Source organism: Anarhichas minor, unplaced genomic scaffold (genome assembly GCF_050575085.1).
Source record: "Anarhichas minor isolate MPS153535 unplaced genomic scaffold, ASM5057508v1 ptg000002l, whole genome shotgun sequence".
Classification (NCBI taxonomy): Eukaryota; Metazoa; Chordata; class Actinopteri; order Perciformes; family Anarhichadidae; genus Anarhichas; species Anarhichas minor.
The window spans coordinates 8,589,257-8,612,957 of NW_027466448.1; the positions used below are offsets into that span (position 1 = coordinate 8,589,257).

The window sequence follows — 23,701 nt, forward strand, 5'->3', positions numbered from 1 at the left end:
GCTATGCATGTTACAACTTTATAAGAATCAGTCATTCCGTGCTTTTCAGAATGGATGTGCGATTTTTATGTTTACACTGAATAACTGAGAAATACACATACAACAGTAGAGACAGACAACTACGTGGAGTACTTAACAAGAGTGAGATTAGCAATTCAGGTCAGTGGCAAATAGCATTAACACAGCAGGGGGCAGATGGGGCGCCAACATTTCTATACACAGAGAAAAAAAAGTTCCATTGCTGAAATGAAAGTGTGGATAACACCAATGTTGTTTTGAAATCGGGGGCTTTGGCATCTTCAAAACGCTCACTACAGAGCACCAAATGATCATTTCCCTCATTGTTTTTAATTTGACTGAGCTCACACGTTGCCTTTTTTGGACAGGAAAGAGGAACAGTGGACCTCAGCAGCACAGCTCTCTATATGAAGCCCAGCTTGTTAGTAAACCAAACAGGCTACTGGATCACGTTGTAATCAAAATAAATGTAGCGTAAATTGCAGTTAATAAGGGAAAATGTGCTCCAGCTCAGCTGCCTGGTTCCCAAAGCCAAAAAGGAATTTGATCTTTGATGATGGTTTCAGTGAATCACAGAATAAACACACGCAGACACACAAACAGCCGCATATCTTCACCATCTGCTCCTGAAAGACTCATTTTGAGCGAATAGAGAGGATGTCACCTGGTTAACATGAGGCCCAACGAAGCTCAACAAACGTGTGTGTGTTTATGTATGTGTGTACACTTTGGCACACGTAAATGCCAGTTGAGTGGACTGGATGTTTGCACGAAACTAATTAAGCACATGTTAAGCAACTGTGTTGATGTTCCACCGTGTGTTCTCGGAAGTTGGACTCACCACTCGCAGGGCTGGAGAGATCTGAAGGCCTGCACACCCTGGTCCATCCCGGCAAAATCCCAGAAACGCACATCGTAATCATACCCGCCGGTCACCAGACGGGCTCCAGAGGGGTCCAAGGCGAGCGCCGATACCTGAGAAGACAACGAACGTATTCAAAAGTAACACACGATCTAGCCGGTAAGATTCAGAGGCCAACAAAGTGGAGGAGGTTGCTTCTGCTGCTAGGAATATTTGACAGTGTAGTCATACTTTCGGCAACAAAAAAAATCACAGGGAACAGACTTCCGCTCTTATTGCTAAAATTCAGCAAAGTTAAGGAACCTTGGCTGAAAAAAAAAGCTGATGCAGATCTCCAGATGTTTTAGAAGGTGCTTAATGTAAACTAAATATGGTGTGGATTAGAAGACATGATCGATATAGACCTTCTTATTTTTCTTTCTAAAAGAGAGTCATTGAATACATTTCCATTGAGCCACATAAGAAGAAGGCCTTACTGTCTTGGTGCCGTGCTGCAGAGTGATCTCATGAGTGTCTGGAATCTTCTTCACTGGATTCTAGGACGGAAAGTTGAGGTGAATATAAGCAAACAGTAAAAGACTGCAGAAGGCTGAATTAGGTGTGCAGTTATAGTGTGGAGTTTTAGACCAAGATTAAATTACACATGACATTTTAACTTTAATAGGCTGTTTGACTTAAAGGGTCTGGAGTCGCAGTAATAACCAGTAAATGACAGACTGGGAACAGTTACACTGCTGGATGTAAAAGGTTAGGATCTGAGTGTAAATACTCTTCATGTGAGAACCAATGATTCGCCATATTTCTGAATAATGTTGCGTTTAAGATTCTGATACGTTTCAGGTGGCTCAGATATTTTGGTGTGGGAAAGAAAAAGGAGAAAACACCTCAGAGACAACACTTTCATTACTATTCAGTAACATGCGATTAAAGGTGTCTCATCCTATATGGTGTAACACTTAACACCGAATTATTTTATTGTGCTGCCATCTAGTGGTGAAAGTTCAAAACAACCCACAACACATAATAAACAGGTGCCTTTATAGGCCTTCTTCACTGAAGACACTGACATGGTGTAAAAAGGTGTAAATAATAAAATTGCATTTCACTGCTCTGGATCCAGGGTCCTGTATTGTGCATGCTTTCTCTCTGTCATGGATTATTGATAGATTTGAATAAAACTGAGCTAACATTAATGTTATTAGTAACACTATTGCTTATCCTCCTTTTACAAGTGAAGATGTCTGATGTGAAAAAGGCTTATTTGAGGCCGCGGGGAGATGGATCGGATGTTTTTAAACAGAATAAATAAAAACTCATTCAGGAAATATTTTGTAATCCACCTATATAGTCTACTGCTAAGTGAGTTATTTCAGACATACATCATCGTCATCATCTTGTGCCTCCCCATCATCATCATCATCATCTTCTTCTTCATCAGTCTGAGCCGTGCTGCCTGATGCACGAGTCAGTGGCCCATCCTCGTCATCATCGTCCTGGGCTGTGTGTTGCGGAGGCAGTGGAGGCCCAATAAGCTCAGAGTCTGAGTCTGAACCACTGTCGCTACTGCTCTCACTCTCCTGTTTTCTAAAAAGGATTTTTTTTAAAACATACTTGTGAGTTAAAACATATCTTACGCATGACTTACAGAGATGTAACTAACCTCTAAAGCAGTGGCAGCCTGGTTCAACTGTAAACTCACTCAAACAATCAAAATACAAATCCTTGGTTACCTGGAAGTAGCAGCTGCAGCTTTGTCTCTCGGAGCGTGGACCGATGACTTGACTGATTGGGAGCTTTCCCCTTCCTCATCCATCTGATCATCCTTCTGCCGCTCATCTAAAGAAGTAATTACAGTACACAGTTAACCCTGGTGACAGAACGAACAGCTCGTCGTGTTGGTGAACCTACCCAATACAAGCTGACTCCTCTCAATGGCTGTTCGACGGGTCTGCTCAAAAATGGCTTCCAGGTCAAATGTGCGGGCCTTCTTACCTGGATGGAAAAAAGGAACAATAACCGACAACCCATATTGTTAGTTTGTCATATAGGAAATTTAAAAAAACATGTGAAAGTATTGAGAATTTGTGCTGGACTATACATACCAAACCCTGAGAATCCCATGACAGATGCGATTTCTCCATCATCACTCATCTTGTCCGATGCTGCAAAAACAACGAGCACATTATTTATCATATCCTGCGTTACCTTGTTTGTTATGAAACTGTAATAACAAATTGCTTTAAATACAAGATGCAACTCTCTTGGTTTTGTGTTTCCTTTGTAAGCAAAGCAACTTCACAACACGTCCTGCCATGCCAAACAATGGCATAACGATAACGTCCACTGAGCTGAACATATTGAACCTAGGCTGTTAGCTGACAATACTGTAGCATTTCAGCTTCAACGAGAAGAATATCTTTAACACTGGCAACAGCAAAAAATATGTATTGTTTGAAGGACAGACAGCTTTTCAGGACAATTAAAGCTGTGACTAGTTACATGTATATGGCTTTTAAAATGAACGTTACAAGTGGCAGATAACCTAGGCTAACAAATAAGCTAGCAAAACCAGCAACGAAGAATGTATCTTCTCACATAACGTTACTGGAGTAAGGTATCTAAATGATAAATGTAATACAAATTACAAATAAAGCCCAATATTCCTGCACATACACGTAAGTCGTGTAAGACAAATATACAAAGCTTTAATAAGTGACAGCAAAACGTTGCTACCTTCATCCACTTTGTTGGGATCCATGTTTTCAAACACGAAGATTACCTTTGACCCCGGAAGTTATTTCTTCTTCTTCTTCTTCTACGCATGTTGCGGGACAGCTGACTCAGGGTGCTGCCTCCGAGTGACGACTCTTGCGCAGGCTCAGTTAATAGATAAACACGTGGTCTGTATCACTTTATTTCAGTGTTAACTGCTGTGTGAGCGTGTTTTGTTCTCAGGCTGTATAATGAGGATATAGCGCTAACTTTACTATGTATACGTCCATGGTTTTAATGAGCACAAGACTGGTAAATAGCATGAGATCTGTCTCATGAAGAAGTTTAATGATCCAGTGCAAAATGCAATGTACAACACAATAAAACAACTCAAAAATCTATCGATCCAGTGGGCAGAGGTATACAGACAACAATGACAACTGTGAAAATGAGAGAAACCGCTTTGAAATGCTTGAATACAGATATTTAATAGTTTGGACAAAAATAAATTATGTAGAAAACTTTACACACAAATGGCACAAACCTAAAGATTCAAGCAAAAGAGATCACTGCAGATTTCAGTGCATCAAATATTCTATTTCAATTTTTACATGAAAATGAAATTGATACCAAATATAACATATTTAAGGCCTACTTTAACAATAAAAAAATCTATCTGTCATGACATATTTAATACCACTGCTGATCATATCTAATTTATTAAAAATATCTACATTTATATTATTTTACTTTAAATGCTTCTGAATTACAGTATATAAAATAGGCACATAACACCTTGGACGTGTTTTTTTTAGTAATATACCATCTACTTAAGCTCGCGGGTCCTCTGCAGCGACCAGCCTCTCGATAGCTTCCCAGTCTATTTTGCTGACGCTGCTACCGGTGCTCTCAGAAAGGTTGTCCAGCCAGTCCATCGCTGACAAACCAGCTCTGGCACCATCATCCTGCTCATCCACAAGTCCAGCCAAATCCTGAGAAGCGTACACAAAATATATGAAACTGGATATGAAACCACATCATCCATCAACAAAGACGTGTGGTGTTTTTTTCAAGTGTTTTTGATCTACTGTAGTTACATTTGTCTCAGATATAAGCTAATCTGTGCTGAATGTGATTCTTACTATGTAAGACTCCTCCGGCTCCAGCAGCCTATTCAATTCTGAAGTGGGCTCCCGACGGTTCACATCTTCTCTCTCTTCCATCCTCGCCTGGTCCCTCAGGATGCCTCTTCCGACAACAGTCCGTCTTGAAGGACCTTTGTTCAGGCCCGTCTCTCTCTGCTGTGCGACATGCCGTTCCTCACTCTGGCTGGCTGTGTGCAGTGTAGAGTGGCTCTTTGTGTGTGCGAGCATGCCACGCCTGGTCACCTGAGACAGACGGTCCCTTGGCAGGGAGGTAACTAACACAAAATTCACAAAACACAAACAAAGTGTCGTGAATATAATATTATTGTTTTTAGGAAAGTAATTTTCTACAGGACACTAACGTAGCTGAGTATCACTATGATACCTGGTCTGTGTAGTCCCAGTCTCCTGCGGTGATCTTCTGAGGGCCGTCCCTGCATCTCAGCAGTCCATGGACGAAGGTGAGGTTGTGCTTGTCCTGACTTAAGTCTTATTTTATCGTTGGCAGATACACTGTAAGAAAAAGATATTACCTCCATAACTTGCTAATCCAGATGTGTAAAATCAACAGGTTTGGTTCTGTACACAATCTGATCACTGTGGAATAAGGAATGAATGATTAATGGTTTGTTCAAATGCTAGATCAGAGTGCAATTATTCTTTAATGAGACAGAATCCTGGTCAGATTACTGTTGCTGGAGATACCTGTGAGTGCTACCAGAGGGTGGCGCGGAGGTGGGTCGTGTAGTTAAGGCCACTGGTGAAGTGCGTAGGGTTGGACGACTGGTGGGGAAGTCACTGGCCAAAGAATAGGCTTCACGGGTCCTCTGGTTGTATTGCTCCAGAAGCATGAACCTATTAAATCAAATGGAAACAACAGTTATGCATATACTCATGCATGTTTCTTGTGCAAGGACAATATAAACAAGTACATACTTTTCCTTCTCCTCCCTGGTTCTCCAAACGGTTGCTTGATTCTTGTTTGTTGATTTCTGAAGGGGCACGAACAACAATGTGGAAATAATATATTTTTTAAATAGCTTACAATGAATCATCATCTCTAGTAAAGATGCAAACATATCTCACCACCGTTCCAGAGGTAGAAAAGGGTTTGTGCTCCCTCTCCCTCAGGCTCTCTCTGTGTTTTTGATAAACAGCCAGTCTTTCCCTCTGTTTCCTCCTCATCCAGATCCTCAGCTCTCTCCTCTCGTCCTCTGGAAGGACACGTTTCTGCGACATCCAGCCACTTTGCTGCTGGTCCAGCCTGCTATGGGTCACACTACTTTTCAGCTCAGTGATAAATAATAGTCATTTGGACAGCACTGAATTTTAGTAAGCACCTTACCTGCTACGGTTTGCATTCTGTGAATTGGACAGATCCAGGTCAGTCGGGGATAAATAACCTTCCCTGACCAACTCGTCTAAGATTTCTGCTGTATCGGATAGCCCGGTCTGACCCAGATTCTCATCTGCCCAGCTAGACATCGACAGGTAGAGGGCAGAGTATTGTGAAATAGAAAAAAACAAAAGTGTTGTAAGCAAATCCACGACATATAATGTGAGTCATAACATGGTTAAGATTTACTTAAACCTACACAGGAGATATTCCAGATGCTTCTGTCAGCTGATTTTTCATTTCTGTGGAAGCAACACAAACAGATGAAATAGTAACTTTTAACATTATGACTCTACTGAGAAAATAACCATGTATCCGACTATACAAAAATAAAATCATCCTTTTTAATATCTATTCATCAACTAAAATGCAGTTGCAGAAAATGTTTGATTCAATTGCATCTTTACTTGGAGGGGTGTGAAGGTAGGAGGGACCAGCGTTGTGACTGTAAGAAGAAGTAGAATAACGAAAAGATGGCTTCCCTTCAGAAGCCCAGGAATCGTTGTGAAGCACACTTTCTTCTTCCTGATTTTCTTCTTCTTCTTCAAAGGCATTTCGTTCAGTCAAAGTGTCCAGTCGTGGTAACCATGCTGTTAGAGACAGATAACATACAACAGACTTAGTTATTTTTTGTTTCTTGGTTTCAAGGACTTGCAATGCAGTTTAAAATACAATGCAGTTTTTGCTATTATTACAGATGAATAGTTTTACCTTCCCGTGGGACAGACAGTCTGACAGTTTTTTTTACTGTCGTGGTAGTCTTTACGTCCGGAGCCAAGACTGGCGTGAGCTTTTCAATAGTGTTCACCAGCTACACAAAGAACGACATATTACATTTGTCAGCCTTTGATGACAATTTGTAAATGTGGGCGTCATTAATAATATAAGCAGGATAAATAATGAAAATCAACATGCTTACGTACCATCCTGGAGTTGCAGAAGTCTATCTCCAGATTGTCTGCAATGTTCTGTAGAGCAGCCAGCTGAGAGTCCAGCTCTGACAGTCGGGAGGAGAACCAGACAGGAGGAGGTGTTGACGAGGCACCGTGTGGTCCAACGCTCTGGGTCTTTATGGCTTGACAGATTTTAGAGTCAGATAGTTCTACCATCTCTTGTTGAACGATTCTTTCTGGATCCCAGACCCCCTCAATGTGGCTGAGTGACGGCGACTCCTCGGGGATACCTAGAGTGTACAGGACAACAGATATTTGGACCAAATTATACCCGTAGTGTTGTGCTTCACTGATCGTATTCAGGATAAAGACATAACCGCGGTAGACGTCAATATAAAGATATATAAATACCTGTGTGTGACCTCCAGTCGAGATCCTCTTGAATTGCGACAAAGGCTTGTGGATCAGCAGCAGCATCACTCCTAATAACAGAAATAGCGAGTACATGCAGCTGAGCAGAAGTAGGTGAAGAAGGGCGGATGGAGGGAACATCTTGTGCTCCTGGGCTGAGATAGGGTGGCAAGTCCTGATGCAGGGCTTTGTCTTCTAGATCCAAGACACTTATGAACTGGCGTCCATCTAGACCCTGAGGGACAAAGACATGAACGTATGGAGACCATGGTCACTACATGAGATGGAGATCAGTTTGTACTTATTATACTGCTTTCAACACACAGAATAGTAGGCACATGTACTGTGTGTTGTATTCGGTACATCATTTCAGTAAGTGGAATGAAGGACTTGTTCAGACACAGCTTTAGAGACTAGAAGCACCATTCACAGTCCCTGCTTGGTCCACCTTGTACGTCTCTTACCAGATTCTTCTCTTGCTCCTGTGGGCTCTCTTCTGTGTCTTGAACGAGGCCCTCGCTGCAAAACTGCTGATTCCCTGAACTTTGTGCTGGATGGAGAAAACACAGACATACACAAAGACATAATGTTTAACTCTTTATTGTGTCTACAACAAATAAAAAGCTGTGTGTCGGCCTTGTAGCCGGAATTTCAAGTCAACTTACGTTTAGGGCTACTAGCAGTCACAGAGGCACACACAGCTTTATCCACAAGTGTGGGAGGACAAGCTGAAAGAAAAGTAATTAACATGTTACATGTACAGCATCTGTTTTTGGAAAACATGCACTTAAAACAACCCAGGCAGAACGGAGAAATCCAATGTATACTATTATTTTTCATTGATCAAAAAAAAAAAGAATCTGAAAGACACATAAAAGCATTCTCGTTCAACAACGAATAAAAGCTACACCTGTGTAATAACATTACAACAATGCAACACTATTACAATTTTAACTGGGTACAAAGGTAACCCAAGCTGTAACTCACCCGGGTCTGTGTTGGTGAAGGCATCATGGCACTCTGGGGGTCTTTTACATGTGGAAGCGAAGGCATGCAGCTCAGCTGACGTGGATATGGCCCTGTCCAATAATCTCTGCCCAGTCAGCAAAGAATCAAAGGACCCTGGGAGTTAAAGGTAAGAAAAAAAAACAATAGAATCAATCAATCAATAGAATTGAAAACACAACATTATAATGTTTCAAAGTCTCATGACCTACTTTATACTGTGTGTAACGTATGTAAAACTAAGGGACAGTGGATAGATTGTTGTTAAAAAGGAGTTACATGTTGCTCTCTCAGCAAAATGTAAAAGAGCTTTTATTTAAAGTCCTAAAGACTGAATTCAACTTCAATATTCATTTTGCTTATGTGATTATCTTGAGTTTTTAAAATGGCCGAAGATTGCAATGAGAATGTTGTTTTGTCAGAATGTCAGTATCAGAATGTGACCAGTGCCACGCCATCAAAGAAAGTGTGCGTCTTAATTCAATCAATGTAAATGTGGAGCTGCAAGAAGCAGAATTCTGCCCCGCCTTTGAGTTGTAGTGGTGTGAGTTATTTTGTGATTTTTGAAAGATAATCAAAATATAAAAAATCATTACAGCTGTTTTTTATTAGTGCCTCGAGGTAAACCCTTTCTTTGGTGATACCGAAAAAAAGGGCAGATATATACTCCACAATCCAACATCCACTTCACACCGCGATTGGCCACCTGTGTGGAGGTGAGAAAGGAGCTGGGTTTGATCTTCTCTCTCGAGCTCTCTTTTATTGTATTTGCACTACTTTTACTGTACAACGGAGCGCAACCAGATGAAAGTCTCTCAGGAGAGTACGTCAGAAAAATGCGTGCCGTTTAGCCTCATATTTAAATACATACTGAATAGAGTTAGCTTTTGTTTTTGGGTGATCACAATTCGTTTTGGGACTAAACTCTCTTAACATATTAGTGTATTTGTGAAACGTGCATTTTGACACTAACCAAATTGAGCAAAATTAGCAACATCTTGTCCAGGGGTGATCTCTTCAGCAGCTGCAGGCTCGTCGTGCACAGGCTCATTTGTTGGCTGTAGATATATTGGAACAAACAGATGATAGAAGAATTGCACTCAAGCACATAATACGTCTTACTAGAATGAATATTGTTCTACCTCTTGTGTAGGGATGATAGACTCATTTGGTCTGAATGTGACTTCTGTTGTTCTTGTCCTCTTTGCCTTCTCCTCTCTCCTCTGCTGCCTATAAATAACACAGTGAGTATAGTGAGTAAAATGATCTACTTTAAAAAAAAGAACATCAATAAGGTGTAAACTAGTTTGCGATTGCCTCTTGCTGGAGATAGAGCTGGGAGAAGTGGTCGCTCTTCTGGTGCTTTCAGTAGCTGGGTCTACTTTGAGCAACTGCAGTTGAGCCTTTTCAGCGTTCTCCCGCCCGACCACTGAACTTGACAATTCCTCCACGGACATGAGGCGGGGCATTTGGGCTGAAGGAGCTGCTTTGTGAAACATCTGTGGCGGAGACAAATATCTGTACATAAACTACAATGGAATATTTCATGAAACCCAAATAAAAAAATCGTGAAATAATGGAAGTACAGCTTGCCATTTGTGGTCCAGCATCTATATGTAGAAGCTTGATCATAGGTGCTTCTCCCATCGGAACTGCAATGTTTGGAGTGAACCTGGAGGACGGTGGTAAGGGAAGCTTGGGGAACGTGGTGTTGCTGTGTGGAACGGGCTGTAAGTGCAGCAGACGAAGGCCCTGCATTGGTTCAGGTGTGCGAGCTGGTAAAGCAGGAGGAAGCAGGGAGAACCCTTGCACCCTGGATCTCTCCGATGTCCGACTCTTGGGTTGAGAGTGCCTGGGAGTTGGATCATGCGGAGGATAAAAACTGGGTTGTCTTTTTGGAACCGAGCTGGATTGGTCATTGTATCTAAGGTTATCATGATGGGATTCGATAGTTGCAGGGTTTGCAGTGGGCAGCGTCTGGGGGCTTTGGGGATGTTGTGGGCCACTCTGCTGGGGCGACGGAGGACAGTGGAGCTGAAGTAACTTCAGGCCCAAGACCTGGGGAGCAGGATCTATTTGTCTGCTAATATTAGAAGGTAGTAACACAGGGGCGTTGTGACCAGCATGACTGGAGTGAGTAGTGGCAAGAAGCCCCTGTGAAGGTGTGATTAACCTCTTCTTCTCGCTGGAGTGGATTTCTGGCGACACCGCCTGGACAGACAGCGGCTGCATTTCCTGAAGAAAACAGAAAACTGCATTCAGCTTGGTTTCACTGGGATTTAGTTATTGTTTACAAAGAAGCACAATGTGCCATAACTCAAAAAGAACACTTGAGCCATACCTGATGACTTGCACCTGCACCATTAGCGGTGGAGGGTAGATTCCTGGTGGTGTGATGCTGGCTGCCTGTTGGAGAGGTTTTCCCTCCTGTGCTTTGGAAAGCAGGCTGCTCTGCAAACATGCATGCAGGGGCCCGACTGGACTGAGGGTTGTCGTATCTTGAATTTGGCAAACATGTCTGAGGTGGCAAAGGAATGGTGGTTTGAGCGGGTAAGGGATGTGGTTGAGGGATGAAGTTGGTAGCGTAAGATGATGGCACATTAGGGTGTGACATGTTCATGTCAGACTGGGCCAAAGAAGAGCTCTGCTGGGCAAGTTGCAGGTTAGAAAACGAAGCACCCAAAACCTCCATCAGGCTCATGTAGTTGATGTTCTGTAATGAAGGAGAAAAACACGATAGAGTCAATCTAAAGAGGCAGTTGAGTCAAAAGCTTTCCTTTCGGTTATTCTGTTCTTACCTGAACCAGTCTGAATAAGTCTTCACCCAGACGCTGTTGCGTTGGCGGAGTCTGATTGGATAATGGCTGACTGGGGGTTGTAGAAGCCGCAGCGGTTGCAGCGGCTGTGGAGCTTTGTGGCTGGAGGTTTGGAGGAGCCACGTGTGTGTCGGTGGGCAGCGTTCCAATTGAACCAAAAGGATCGGCATGGACCTCTGCCTCAGGCTGGACGGTAGGAGGGGCTTGGGGCTCTGGGTCTGGGGGGGCTTGTAGGCTTCCAGCATGACTGTGGCTTAAACAACATACCATGGTACGACTTAAAATCTTAAGCAATAACAATTACGCAATACTGAGAAAAACTTCTGCTACAATTCTGGCACTAACTTACTGCAGAAATGGCTCTCCTTAGAGAAACACTTGACACATTCATGTGTGTTCTTGCAAAGTGAATAAGAGTATATTAAAAACTCACAGAGAGGTGGAACTGGACATGTCTTCAGCACTTTCTGAGCTGTCCAGGTCTGCCAGCTTCAAACTCTGCACAGAACATAAACAACAGTTATTTGTGTGTTTTGACAACGTTGATGACACATATGAAGAAGGGGAATCCTGAATGGTAATATTCACCGTTTCAGGTGTGCAGATGTTTTCAGAGATGTTCCCATTGGAAACAGAGGAGGACACTTCCAAGCCCTCACTGTCACTTCTTTTACCTACAAATACCAAACACATCAATTCATATTCTCTGTTATGGTTAAGGGTCTGCTTTACAGCAACTTTGATGATCCTATATAACTAAGGTAGACTACCTTCTTTTTCGGGTGTAACATCTAAGTCCTCGTGAGATGGTTGTTGTGAACCCTGCTGAGCATCAGAGGTCAGTTGATCTTGGTCATTAGAGAAAGGTGTCCTGTGAGATGCCTGTTCCTCTGGTTCATCTGTGCGAGAACCACTGCAGGGAAACAAATAATACAGAAATTGAAACTGTTTACGAGATGAAACGATGTGAAATACTGAATCAGTATACACAGAACAATCATATGAAACACCATCACCTCTTAATATGCATACTTTAACATCATATGTCCAATTACTGTCATTTGTTGGTTGATGTATCAGTGCTAGTAATAAAGCTTTGTAAATAAAAACATGGTGCACTCACGTGGACAGTTCTCCTTGCTGCAGATTGCAATCAAGACCAATGATGGGAGTGTTGGCTGATCCAGGGTAACCTGTATCAACACTGCTCTCTCTCTCCAGCTGCCGATCCGCCTCGGGTTGCAGCACAGGGGCTACAGTCCACTGTGTTTCCGGAACTTGGATGTGGGCACTGTAGCGGTCTGTCCCGAGTAGGGCAGTGTACCTGCGCTCCAGCAAGCTGAGGGAAGTGAGGACGGCAGGCGCCGAGGCTTTGACACGGATCACTACTCCTTCATCAGCTGTTCCTCCAACGCCTCCTCCCCTCTCTTTCTTCTTTTTGCCGCGATGTCCTAGTAGCGCCCTCCTATCAGCCCAGCGTACCATCCACTCCAGCAGCCTGCCCAGCTCTGGAAACTGAGCCTCTAGTTTCGGGTCCAGGCCCTGCTGCAGTTCAATCACGGCCTCCACAGACGTCGAGGAGCCAAATATCAAGTTCTCTGAAGGCTGCCCCGCTGGAAAGGCACTTCTACTAGGGCTAGTTTCAGAACAAAAGAGCCCCCCCTTCATTCTTTGGCCTAAAGGCCTCTGCTGTCGGAGGCCAAACAAACCTTTTTGCCTGCCAGTCCTTAGCCCAGGAAGAGAGGTGACGGAGAGGCTAGTTCTGGATACGGGGGCTTCACTCCAGACGGAGGAAGTTTGCAGATCGGGCGTTGCACCTTGTTTCACAGGCTTGTAGCAGCAGCCGGCTCTGAACACTGGAGGCTCATTGCCCAGGTGTTTTCTCGCTGGATGGTGCCCATCTCTTTGGCGGCGATGAATAGTTGTGAGCACATCAAAGGTGAGAGAATGCAACTCCCTCTCCCTCAGCTGGGAGGAGAAGCCCTTCAACAACGGAAGTTCACCGCCCGAGTCGCTTCCATCGGCGCTGTCCTTCTCTAGCACGTAGCTGAGGAAGAGCTCCAGGAAATTGAGATACTCTTCATCTTCCAACTCAAACTCCCAGGTACCAACCACTGGTAGGGGGGGCTGCTCATTCTCCTTGGCATCGCCTGGCTGGCCCTCCTCCTGAATGACACTTTCAATCTTAACAGCAGTCTTCTTTGCATGTTCTCTGTCCCTTACTTTTACTTTTTTGCCCCTGCAAAGAACAACACAGAGCACAGATTAAGCCACAGACACAAAATACCTCAGTGTAATAGTAGATCTACTATTCTACGCTGGCTACCTGGTTGTAGCTCTGCTATGCATTTCAGGAGAGACAGCCTCAGAGGTGTTATCCACTGTGTCTCCATCACTGTACAGTGAGGGAAACCCACAGTCAGTTAAGGTGCTGGTGCTCAGGCTGGTACCCAGTGAGAGTTGTCTCAACATGGCCATCCCGTGTTTGCTTCCCCTGTCATCCTGCTCCTCCTCGTTCTCCCACAGGTGGAGCTCCAGGGGGGCCAGGTGCCTCGTCAAACGCCCAAGATGTTTTCTCCTCTGCCTGAATTTGTCTTGGATCACAATCATCATCAACTCGTTCACGTCCTCTTTTTCCCCCTCTAGGAGACCGACAGAATAACATTGAGTGACATTTATAAATACATATATTAGGAGGTCATGGATTATAAGTAAAATACCTAAATCCCTCACTTAAAAGCATACACAAAGCATACATTTATAGTATGTAACCAGCACATATAAAAGGACAACGACTGGTGTTATGACCGGCTCAAAGACCATAACAAATTATCTTTGGGGCTGTCACATTTGGCCTTTCAGAAACACGTTTATTTTTTATTTTTTTTCGTTACATTCTTTAAAGATTTTAACAACTAAAAATGAAGAATCAATAAGAAAATGTAGCCATCGGGTAAGTTAAAAAAAACAGCATCCCTGTATAGTGCCTCAAAGCAACTTGTCAATGGACAGAGGAGTTCGTACCAAGGACGTTGCATCCCCTCAGTTTCTGCAGCAGTGAGTGATACTTTTCTCTCAGAGGGACTCTGACGGACTCTTCCTCCTCTGGGAAGGCTCGGACCAGCGTGTCTGCCACCTAAGAAGAACAAGGATGAGAAACTTACTCACTCAAGGAAATTTTGTTTAACTTCGACAAACACTGTTGATGTAAGAGAAGGCTGGAAGACGTCATATTACCAGAGAGAGAGGAGGAAGTTCAGACACAAGGCTGAGCAGTATGTCCTGGAGGATCTCCTCCGCATTGAGGAAGCAAGAGAAAGGCAAGAAACGACGGGCCCAGCGGAGAGCATCAACACAGGTCGATCTCACTTCTGAACCACCAGGGATCTGGCGGACACAAATACACCCAGATATTCATAGGGTATAGATAGTTAAGAATATTTACACAAAACCATGTCATAAAAGCAAACAGAAATGAAATACCTGTTCATCTCTACCATGCTGTCTGGCAGCCTGATACGTCCTGCAGGAAATGGAGAGCTGGTCCCTGACATGAAGCATCCAGCACAAAGCACACAGCTCCCTGAAACAGACTTATAGGAGAAATACACTGAATAAGTACTATCTGAAAGTAGATCATTGATTATGATGTGGTGGTGTCTTACTAATAGTTTGAATGGTGTCAGCGTCCAGGTGACCGTCTTTATTCGGCCCCCGTCTGAAGAATCCACTCCGGCTGACAAACTTCATCAGGCCCTCTGGGAAAGCCCTTTCTTCTTCAGTGGCTGATGGATAGGCGTACTTCTTCTTGATCTGAACACAACATCACATATTTCCTCTATTTAGGATGGCATGGCACTTCATACCAGGGTGTAATCACAGACTGTCAGTAAGTAACAATGTTTGCACAAAGTGAGGCGATATTAGCAGGATAAAGCATTGCAGACAGTCAACTTTATGAGATACAACCGATCATAATTTAGAGTTTCATCTGTATTCTCATTTCCTATTTGAATGACGACGCAATGAAAGTGTATTAAAATGGAAAATATTCATCATTTCTTCAGGGAAATTTGATTGTCGTTGTCAAGCGTCTTTTAGTGCAAACTCTTGAATTTGCATGTAATCGCAAACAAAGAATGTCAGCTACGTCAGCCACACTTAGGGACCTTAATGCTCTTTTTAAACCAGATAAAATCCTTCGGTTGGAGAAAGTACCTTGTGTAGTATGTGTCTGGCACGGCGTAGATGACTGATGTACCACTGGGCAGCAGGATGGCAACAACGTGCAGACCTCAGAAGTAACAGTAATCTTTGGAGAACTCCAGACACTTTGTGACGCGATGCAACTTCTGCAAACTGCCCTATTGTCCCTATTGGGTCCTAAGCATGAGACAAACACAACATTTAATAACAAAGTTTATATGTAAACACACTGTATGGGAAGGTTAATCTTCTGTGTTGCGTACCTGTGTGTTGGGGGAAGGCTGGGGGCAATAAAGAGGAGGGGAAGGCAGATATAGCCCACTGGGCACCAAGATAGGCATGCAAGAACACAGGTCTTTGACTGTGTCCAGCAAGGAAGACAATGGTGAAGACATAACATTCACTCCAGCCATGACTGAAGCCTTCAGAATCTCCTGTATGGAAACATGTAACAAGTCCCAGTCTTCTCCTTCCAAAGGGTCTAGCACAAGGAGTTCCGACAATATTAATTGTATATTAATCAAAGGGTTCTATGTGAGTTGTGGTCATCTTATAGTTGAGATCTCACCAACCTGTAAAGCTCTTGTCCCCATCTTTATCTCTGCGCTCTTGGAAGTCAGACTTATTGCCAAGAAGGCACTCCAACTCAACCTCAAAAATGCTTTCTGGTTCCAAAGCTGTCGGGAGGTGGAGCTCTCTCCTCCTGAGCCTGTCGTAAAATAGGTGAAAAAGATGAAAATAATCATGGTAAAAGTTTGAAATTGAACTAAACTTATTCTCGTAAAACATTTTCACACTGACCGAGTAAAGTCAAAGTGGTCGGTGCAGTAATTCGTATAGGCCAGGCTCAGAGAGGCCGCTGTCTTCCAGTCCCCAAGATGATAAGCCAACCACACAGTCTCAGGAAGCAGCCCCCCTAGCAGGAGCAGGTCCTGTGCGTAGTCCACTGTCCATACTTCTGACAGCTGCTGTTGTCGCACTGCTCTAGACACCTCCTCCTGGCACAGTGGCACCAAGCGCCCAACGCTAGGGGCTGAGAAAGGATATATTACCAAATAGCAATATAAATGAAGAAATTAGCTGTTTAACTGACAAATAATCATGGAAACACACCATGAGGTAGATGTAGTGGAGGCAGGATGGCCACATGGTGAGGGGGCAGGATGTAGAGGGGTTGGTTGGTGAAATAAGAGGCCATGAATCTCCCCAGGGTCTGAACCACAGCGCAAGCTGCGTCACTGTGGAGGTCCATCGGCAGCCACGGGCAAGGAAAAGAGTCTGCTGCAAGGGCATATAAAGGCAGAGCTAAAACTTAACGCAAGCGACTGTGAACATGGTACGATGGTGGAGGCTGTGCACATGAGTTATTCCTAAAACTGCTGTCCCGAGAAGGGCAGGACTTTTAGGCATGAGGTATGAGGTCAACAAGTTCCTAACACCTGGATTAACTCATTCTTTGCAAACTGATTGGTGCCAAAAAAATGCTCCCCCCATTTACCACATTCGTAATTATTGACCGTGGCTGACCTGTTATGCAGGTCACGTTGTCCTTCTGGTGTCCAGCCCTGTGCAGGATCAGGCGGGCCATGTGGTCCCCCAGCTCCTGGCTTTCTCTCAGCCGGTACTGGGATAACAGACCGTAGAGGAGTGCCAGACAGAGCCGTGTCTCCTTGAAGACACTACGATCACAGTCTAACAGGAAGACATACGATTATCAATTCGGACTGAAGGTGAATCTGTGGTGTACTTAAAATGGAAAATTAAAGGAGATGTTCTTACTTTCGTTACTCTCCTCACAGATTTGTGACCGCCATATATCTGCACTTTTTGGGTACGAGCCGCACAGGAAAAGACGTTCACCTGGTGGGAAGAAGAGTGAAATACTAAACAACAATTATTACTCAGACATAACTATTAGGCTTTTCTTTAATCTGACCTACAGTGAAATCCTTTTGCATTTGGTTCGTTTTCATTTAAACTACCCCGTTTATTTCCTGTGAGCTGATGCAATAACCGTTAGTTTGATAAATAGTCCTTCTGCTACAGACCTGGGTAACTCAGCAATGCAGGACCCTCCTCTAGCCTTTCTCCTGTAGCCTGCAGAGTGGTTTGGATCTGGGACATGATGACAGACAACTGTTGCTGCTCCTCCTCCCAGCCTTCACAGCCTTTAAAGCTTTTCATATCATCCATATACTGCTGGGTGATCTTGTAGACCCACTGCCACACTCTCAACAATCTGGTCAAAGGAGAAAATCAAATCTTAAATACCAGCCAAAACATGACATGCAATGACTAAAACCGGCGTCCACTTTTTGCTCATGAACACGGAGACATTAAAAGCCAGAGGGATGGTCTGTACCTGCTGGACGGTCGCTGGGGAACAGGTCGTGCTTGATGTAGAAAATGAGATTTCTCCTCTTTCTCATTCTGTAACAGAGGCACATAGTGTGCATCTGAAGGCCAGAGCTGTGGTGGCCGGGCAAGAGATTCCTTCTCTGCAGAGGACCAGACGGTTCTTTGCTGCAGGCTGTAGGTGTCGTCAAGAGAATCAGAGACCAGCTGCAAGATAAGCAGGACTGAGGAAAGACTATGAGATGACAACTGACAGTGACCAGTCTCGTGGGACTCAGGGAGCGGAGTCAGTAGGAGGCGTATCAGCCGTTGACTGAGCTCTACCACCAGCCCCAGGCAGCACGGCCCATCAGAGTGAGTGCTGTCCCAGGGAAGGAACGAAAGAAGGGCCTTGAGAAGGTGCAGAAGGCGGGTAGAAGCCAAGATATTCTTTCTCCCCGTGTTCACAGAGCTGGGGAGCAAATGGAGTAAAGCAGCAAATCGCACCACACAGTAGAGGGTATGCTTCAGCAGACGGGTTCTGTCTTCCACAGCATTTCCTAGAGACATGCCAATAGCCCAAGCTGTTAACAGCTTCGTCTGGATTTTTCCAAGTTTGCGGTGAATAGCCGGGGTCTTCCTCTCCGTTTCACCAGAATCATTTTCATAATCTGGGCTCGTAACAAGTCCAGTGTCAGTCTGTGTGTCCAGGGCATGGAGTGTGTCGAACATTGAGGCAAACTCCAGACGGCCGCCGTCCTCCACATGAGAACCAGCAGGAGGTCCGTCTACATCAGAGTCATCCTCGAAGAAAGTCTAGGAAACCACACAAACAATCCGCAGGTTAAAGAGAACTAAAGGAAGTTAAATCAAGCAACTAAAACAACAGCAATGACACATTATTTACTCAGGGTAATCAAATACAATTTAGTAATTATAGCGGGAACATGATATCAAAAATGTAAACAGAGAAGGCTGTGTTTTGAAGTTATAAGACAAAGGCACATAATGTTTAAGACTATGAGAATATGTCAATGCTGGCACAAAAATATGTCAGGGATGGGTGAGCAATATGATTTTGAATCTGATTTTTAACTTCATATAAATGTAGCCAGAGTCTACACCATACTCAGAATCTAAAGCTATACTTTTGTAGCTTATACTATTTGACCGACCTGTACTTTTCCAAGTAGTTCCTTGGTACCACCCAATGTCCCCTGATCCTGCAGGAAAAGTGGCAAAGTGGATCCATCTGTGGCCGCTGAAACGACAGAGTCCGCAGTGTTGGGCCCACGCGTAACAAGGCTGCTGTCAAGGTTAAGACAAGACAGGGACTCCAACCACGCCCTCACATGAATCTGGAAATAAAGAATGTGAAGAAAACCATATTGTCAAGAATAGTCCTACATAAAGTACACACAAAAGCTGAAGATGAGTAAGATCCCTGTTCCCTGGTTTGCCACCTGTGATTTATCCAGTATCCGGCTGGCCTTCTCCAAGTCCGCGCTTGTGTCCTTTAGAAGTGTTTTCAGCATCAGGGCAGGAGAGGGCCTATCTAGCACCCTCAGAACTGTGGCCATGTAGCCATCAGACACGATGAGATACAAAAGCCGTGGGTGCCAGGTCACAGAGTACCGCTGTCTCAGGACATCCCGCACAGACAAGCTGGAGCTGGACCGAGAGGCCTCCCCCTTCCCTGCAGACACTGGCGCCCTGCAGAGGGAAAGGATACACAACTTTAATGACTAACATTATATCAATGCTGAAACGATTAGTTGATTAAATGATAAAACGATCACCAACTATCGATCATTTTGATAGATGTTCCCCTCTTTTGTTTCAGCTCCTCAGAGTGTGGGGATTTGCTGCTTTTCTCTGTTTTATATCATCGTGAACTGAATATTTTTGGGTTTTGGACCAAAACAACACAGTGACCACACCTTTGCCTTTAGGAAATAGTAACAGTTGCTTTCCCGTGTTTTCTGACATTTTATAGGTCAAACGATTAATCAAACCAGTAATCAGCAGATAAATCAATACTGAAAATAATCAATAGTTGCAGCTCTACATTATACACAACAACCATTATATGTTTGACACTGGAGTCATACATTAATTCTTGGGACAATATAAAGCAGAGAGGCATTCTCACTGGGCTCTCATGGTGAATCACAGAAGAGACAGGAGAATACAGAATGAAGAACGTCGGCAGAAATATCAATCAATCACTTGTAACAAAGGCTAGTAAGGGATCAAATGAATACCGGTAAGTGACGAGAGGGTGCAGGGGTAGGAAGTGTGCAGGCCCAAAGTCAACGTTGCAACCAACGCTTGTTAGAGTGATAAGCCCCCCAAGGCGAGTTAAGATAAGAAGGGAGCCTCTCTTCAGAACACAGGCCAGGAAAAGACCGCCTGGTGACCAACTCACACTGCCCACCCAGTAGGATCTAGAAGAGAAGATATGTTAAGTCCATTTCTAAATAAAACCACACTGTTTATCAAGATTTGAAAGTAGTTCTTATGACAAATTTAATTTGGGTGACACACCCTTTGTTGGCAATCATTTTCTGGTGTCATTACATCTTAGCAGTCAATTGTTCAGACGTTGTTGTCTTTGATGGTGATGCTGGGAAATGATCTTTCCTCTCTGGTACATTTTATACGTACACAGTCCGGAAACGGTGCGTTGAACTGTCAAAACTACTATGTCAAACATAAAGTAGTAAGTCATACACCTCCACTAGCAATATTTAGACAGTGTGACTTAATAGATGTTGACCCCCAGGTTGGCTGACTACTGCACAACACCAACCACAACACATGTTCCCATCTTTATTTATGCATATTGTACCTTATGTATTTAGAGGGGATCTCCAGTTTCTTACTTCCACATCCTCCGAGGCCACTTGATGTTGAGACAAAATTCTGTGTGCTCACAAAGAGGACCTGTGTGGCCTGCAATCAACAAGAGGAAATATAAGTCTTGAATTCTGGAAAAAAACATATAAAGAAGTGAAAACGAGATACAGAGGCCAGATGTTCACCTTAGGCTGTCTCTGGTTCAAGACGATGGCTAACAGGCAGCCATCGGGGGAGAAGGCTGGCACCAAGGCCCCTCTGGACTTCACTGGTTTGCAGGGCGGGGCTAGACGAGACATGGGGTATGTCTTTGTGGCCCACTGTATGCTGTATCCCACAGAACTACAAAGAGAAATGTGCACTTTTAACCACGGTAATACCCAATGAGAGTTCTGTCTGTTACATACACCTGTTTACTCACCCCACTCTTACAGGGCCTTCTTCCCATTGGATTTTCAGGCAGGTGATGATCAACTTCTTCTCAGATGTGAAAACAAAGGCTGATAAGCAGGCATCACCCATCACCTGAGAGAGTTTGGAAAAGGATACAATAAGATATAAGACGTATAGAAAACAAGAAATGGAGTGAAGGGTTGAAAAAACTGTGTCATTTACGGAAACATGACACAATATGTTAAATATGTATTCTACAGAGTATACAGACCTCTGTCTTGATGAAAATAGTGTGTTGGGATGCTTCTTTGTCTTGTGAGGAAGGCAGAATGGAGTCTTCAAGGGGCTGTATATGTGCCCAGTGTCCCTTGACTGCGCCATCTCGTACCCCTGTCAAATCCCTGACATCCACACACTCCCACAGGAACACTTGCCCTGTTATGGCCACCAGGAACACACGCATCCCATCGTCTGAAACCTGGAGCGACAGTCGCATAGCGTTCCCTGAGAAAACATAAGTCCATTAATTGAAGGTTTAACATTGAATTAACTGTAAGTCACTGTATGTTACAGGCTCACAGTAGAGATAATACAATGCATGTACATAATATACAAGTAATGTGCATACCCTGAACGTCAGTAATCACTTGAACTACTTGTGGGACTGCTGCAGCAGTCTTCAACAAGTCTTTATCCCTGTTCCACAGAAAAAGCTCTCCTGAGACCAAAAGTCCACAAAGCCACATACCTGAAAAACAGCAAGAGACAAGTGATGTATTCTCACAATTGACAGGTGACATGTGATTTGCTTTATAGTTTGCAGATTGTACTCACCATTGTGGGATGAAGCCATAGTCACCACACTGTTGAGCAAAGGATGGAGTTTAGGAGTCCTCTTCTTGGTGCGACCAGACATCATGTTGATCTCACTGATCCGCCTGTCATCTAACAGGAACACAGACTCCTTCTCCTGAAGAGTGACATGACACAGATTCAAAGTTGTGTTTCTCTCACACGGATGTTTTAATGTCTCTGGCTGATATGCTTTACTGTCCTCACCTTCCCAAGCCAACAGAATCGCGGCCATGGTTTCTTCCGTTTGATGCTGGATGACAAAACAACCTCCAGCTTTAGATCCATGTTCGAATGACAGCATCAGTTCTTCCTTCTTATTGTGCACTCAGGAGGGGTCCATCGAGGTTGCAGGATCCCACTAGACAAGCGAGGCGACGTAGGTTAGCGTTAAATATAACGTTAAATGTTAAGTTAACGTTAGCTGACAAGTAAACGTATGCATGTGCTAAATGTAAACATCCTGCATACTGTTACTTAGAAATATCACTCTTAAATATGCGATGGAATCGTTATATGTTTACGGCATCACGTGACATAAACATTGTTAGAAGCAACAACAACAACCATGTTATGTTGACAATACCGCTAACTAGCATTAGCTACCTAGCTCGTTTTGCTCACTGCGCGGAGCATTGGCCCCCAAAGAAAGAGTTACCTGAGCACTTTAATCATCGGGTAGTCACCTGTTTAAATGCTCACATCATTTGGTGGCGGAAATGTTAAATATAACTTTGGCTTTACGTGTTATACCGCGGATAATCGTGACATAGTTCGAAACTCCCTCCGCTTCAGCGTCCAGAATTATTTCCCATGATCCTCTCGGAGGAAGCTTCAATGCGTTGCCGTAGGAACGTAGATGTAACACACCCACACACACACACATAGGGAGGTTCAGGGCAGGGCCTGTCATACAACATTATGGGATGCAAAAACGGAATAAATGAAGGCAATAGCATTCAAACATAATACTCAAAGGCTGAAAACTCTGCCCTATTATCTTTCTGCAAATTTCTGTATGTTCAATGTCAATACTCCAAAAAGACTCGTGACAATAACAATAACACCTAGCTGGTGTAGAGCCCTGCACATTCACAGACGCCTCAGAATATTGCTGCACAAGCATACTTTTGCCAGCAGATGGCAACGCTGCAAAAGACATTACTGTCAGTATGTGCAAAGCAAAGTGTTTGAGTTCACATGAAAGCCAGTTCTGACTAGAGCAGAAGAGATCACTTTGGTAGATAATGGGCGGTAGGCCTATAAAAGGTTTTTTGTACTTTGCCTCTGAGCTATTGCAGATATCTCTCCACAAGGTCAAGTTTCTGTGAGGAACATGCAGGCCTATTAACTATCTGAATGTTTGTGTGCAGTAAGTGGTCCTCTTCACTATTAACATGCTTTGCTTTGTGCGAACTAAGCTCTCTTATTGGCTTGTTGCAGAGAGATATTAGGTTTGCCCCCAGGCCCCTGCTGGTATTTAATTACCTTTGCACTATCTCCTTTTCATCGCGAGGAAGATGACAGCAGCCATTGCCAATAGGTGAAAGAGGAGACTTCACCGGACCTTAATTGGTTCATTTGCCGCTGCCTGACAGGCGCAGATGGAGCTCTTTATTAGTGTCACTGCCGGGTACATTCTGGTCTGATGAGAACCATCTTAAAGAGAGCGCTCGACATCATGAGGAGATGATGACATGGCCAAAGCAGAATAATAATTAGGATGAGAGTTGTACAAGAAACAAACCGTTACACATGTGTGCATTCATAATATAAGCGTACCCATCTTCTATCACCAA

At 43.8% G+C, this 23,701-nt stretch overlaps 2 protein-coding genes across 2 annotated transcripts in view; both read right to left on the reverse strand.

The window, feature by feature from the left end:
* Positions 1 to 3,691, reverse strand: part of wdr70 (WD repeat domain 70) — a 34,665-nt gene extending 30,974 nt beyond the window's left edge. Inside the window, exons 1-7 of the mRNA XM_076088612.1 lie at positions 3,614 to 3,691; positions 2,983 to 3,042; positions 2,789 to 2,872; positions 2,611 to 2,716; positions 2,260 to 2,464; positions 1,357 to 1,416; positions 860 to 993 (exon numbers count right to left, since the gene is read on the reverse strand). Of these exons, the coding sequence (XP_075944727.1) occupies positions 860 to 993; positions 1,357 to 1,416; positions 2,260 to 2,464; positions 2,611 to 2,716; positions 2,789 to 2,872; positions 2,983 to 3,042; positions 3,614 to 3,638 (674 nt within the window). The 5' untranslated portion in view covers positions 3,639 to 3,691. The remainder of the gene's footprint in view (positions 1 to 859; positions 994 to 1,356; positions 1,417 to 2,259; positions 2,465 to 2,610; positions 2,717 to 2,788; positions 2,873 to 2,982; positions 3,043 to 3,613) is intronic.
* Positions 3,692 to 3,905: 214 nt separating this feature from the next.
* cplane1 (ciliogenesis and planar polarity effector 1) lies at positions 3,906 to 22,721 on the reverse strand. The gene is made up of 50 exons (XM_076088623.1): positions 22,589 to 22,721; positions 22,110 to 22,263; positions 21,885 to 22,020; positions 21,679 to 21,798; positions 21,322 to 21,554; positions 21,079 to 21,182; positions 20,843 to 20,999; positions 20,650 to 20,753; positions 20,063 to 20,245; positions 19,262 to 19,511; positions 18,974 to 19,156; positions 17,827 to 18,614; positions 17,513 to 17,703; positions 17,244 to 17,324; positions 16,992 to 17,156; positions 16,578 to 16,745; positions 16,266 to 16,497; positions 16,037 to 16,173; positions 15,728 to 15,945; positions 15,477 to 15,641; positions 14,924 to 15,071; positions 14,742 to 14,851; positions 14,496 to 14,645; positions 14,283 to 14,394; positions 13,585 to 13,900; positions 12,382 to 13,497; positions 12,029 to 12,171; positions 11,847 to 11,932; positions 11,692 to 11,756; positions 11,241 to 11,511; positions 10,784 to 11,155; positions 10,036 to 10,677; positions 9,760 to 9,941; positions 9,585 to 9,672; positions 9,416 to 9,500; positions 8,425 to 8,559; positions 8,103 to 8,165; positions 7,902 to 7,987; positions 7,438 to 7,672; positions 7,057 to 7,316; positions 6,845 to 6,944; positions 6,541 to 6,723; positions 6,333 to 6,375; positions 6,083 to 6,214; positions 5,824 to 6,001; positions 5,674 to 5,729; positions 5,443 to 5,592; positions 5,123 to 5,250; positions 4,735 to 5,012; positions 3,906 to 4,584 (listed from the first exon to the last, which is right to left on the reverse strand). Exons 2-50 carry the CDS (start codon positions 22,188 to 22,190, stop codon positions 4,423 to 4,425), a joined length of 9,771 nt encoding a protein of 3,256 aa, XP_075944738.1. The 5' UTR covers positions 22,191 to 22,263; positions 22,589 to 22,721; the 3' UTR covers positions 3,906 to 4,422.
* Between the last annotated feature and the right edge of the window lie 980 nt (positions 22,722 to 23,701).